This window comes from Penaeus monodon, chromosome 27 (genome assembly GCF_015228065.2).
Source record: "Penaeus monodon isolate SGIC_2016 chromosome 27, NSTDA_Pmon_1, whole genome shotgun sequence".
In the NCBI taxonomy this organism is placed as follows: domain Eukaryota; kingdom Metazoa; phylum Arthropoda; class Malacostraca; order Decapoda; family Penaeidae; genus Penaeus; species Penaeus monodon.
This window is the reverse complement of record NC_051412.1, coordinates 18201626-18202277: the sequence shown is the minus strand read 5'-3', so window position 1 is coordinate 18202277 and position 652 is coordinate 18201626. Positions and strand designations below refer to the sequence as shown.

Genomic DNA, 652 nt, shown 5'->3' with positions numbered 1-652 from the left:
AATGTAAAACACTGTCATGGTATATTATATCTTAAAGCAACTTTCATATTAGTTTATTTCACCAGTACTTCCTTGGGTGATTAATATATTAGAGTTGTACTCAAGCTCATGCAATTTTTGACAGAGAGTTCTTCCACAGGGCATTGGAGGTGGGGTTTGGGGAGGAGATACTCTGCGTACCTACTGCACAGAGGACACACCTGCCAACATCTCTCATGCAGCTTCCATCTCAGACCTGTCTCAGCTGTCAATACCTGGTGAAGAATCTAGCAAGGACCTGCATGGCCCAAGCTTGCGTCCCAGTCTCAATGACTCTGGTGATAACTCCTCCGACAATGACAACCTCTTGGAGCAGTGCATTCAATCTGCCATGCCCAAGGTAGGTTGGGCTGAGGTGATGGATTTTTTCATGTCAAGGAAAGGACTTTTTTGGACTGGATGAGTAACTTGAATATAATAAGAACTTGCTTTTGATTCAGTTTACAAAGCTTCATGTATGTAAACTTTTATGTCCTATCAGACTATTCAGAACTTTCATATAATTCTCTTCCCAACTGTGGCAGGCAATTGTTTTATTTTTTTCTAAGGTAATTTGAAAATGTACATTCATAAAAACACACTTTTCTCCTGAAATCTATACAGAACAGAGAGC

The 652-nt window shown here is 40.0% G+C and overlaps 1 protein-coding gene across 1 annotated transcript in view; it reads left to right on the top strand.

The window, feature by feature from the left end:
* Positions 1 to 652, top strand: part of LOC119590638 (adenomatous polyposis coli protein-like) — a gene marked incomplete in the record, with an annotated part of 64935 nt that overhangs the window by 55191 nt on the left and 9092 nt on the right. Inside the window, 1 exon segment of the mRNA XM_037939317.1 lies at positions 140 to 379. Coding sequence (XP_037795245.1) covers positions 140 to 379 — 240 coding nt within the window.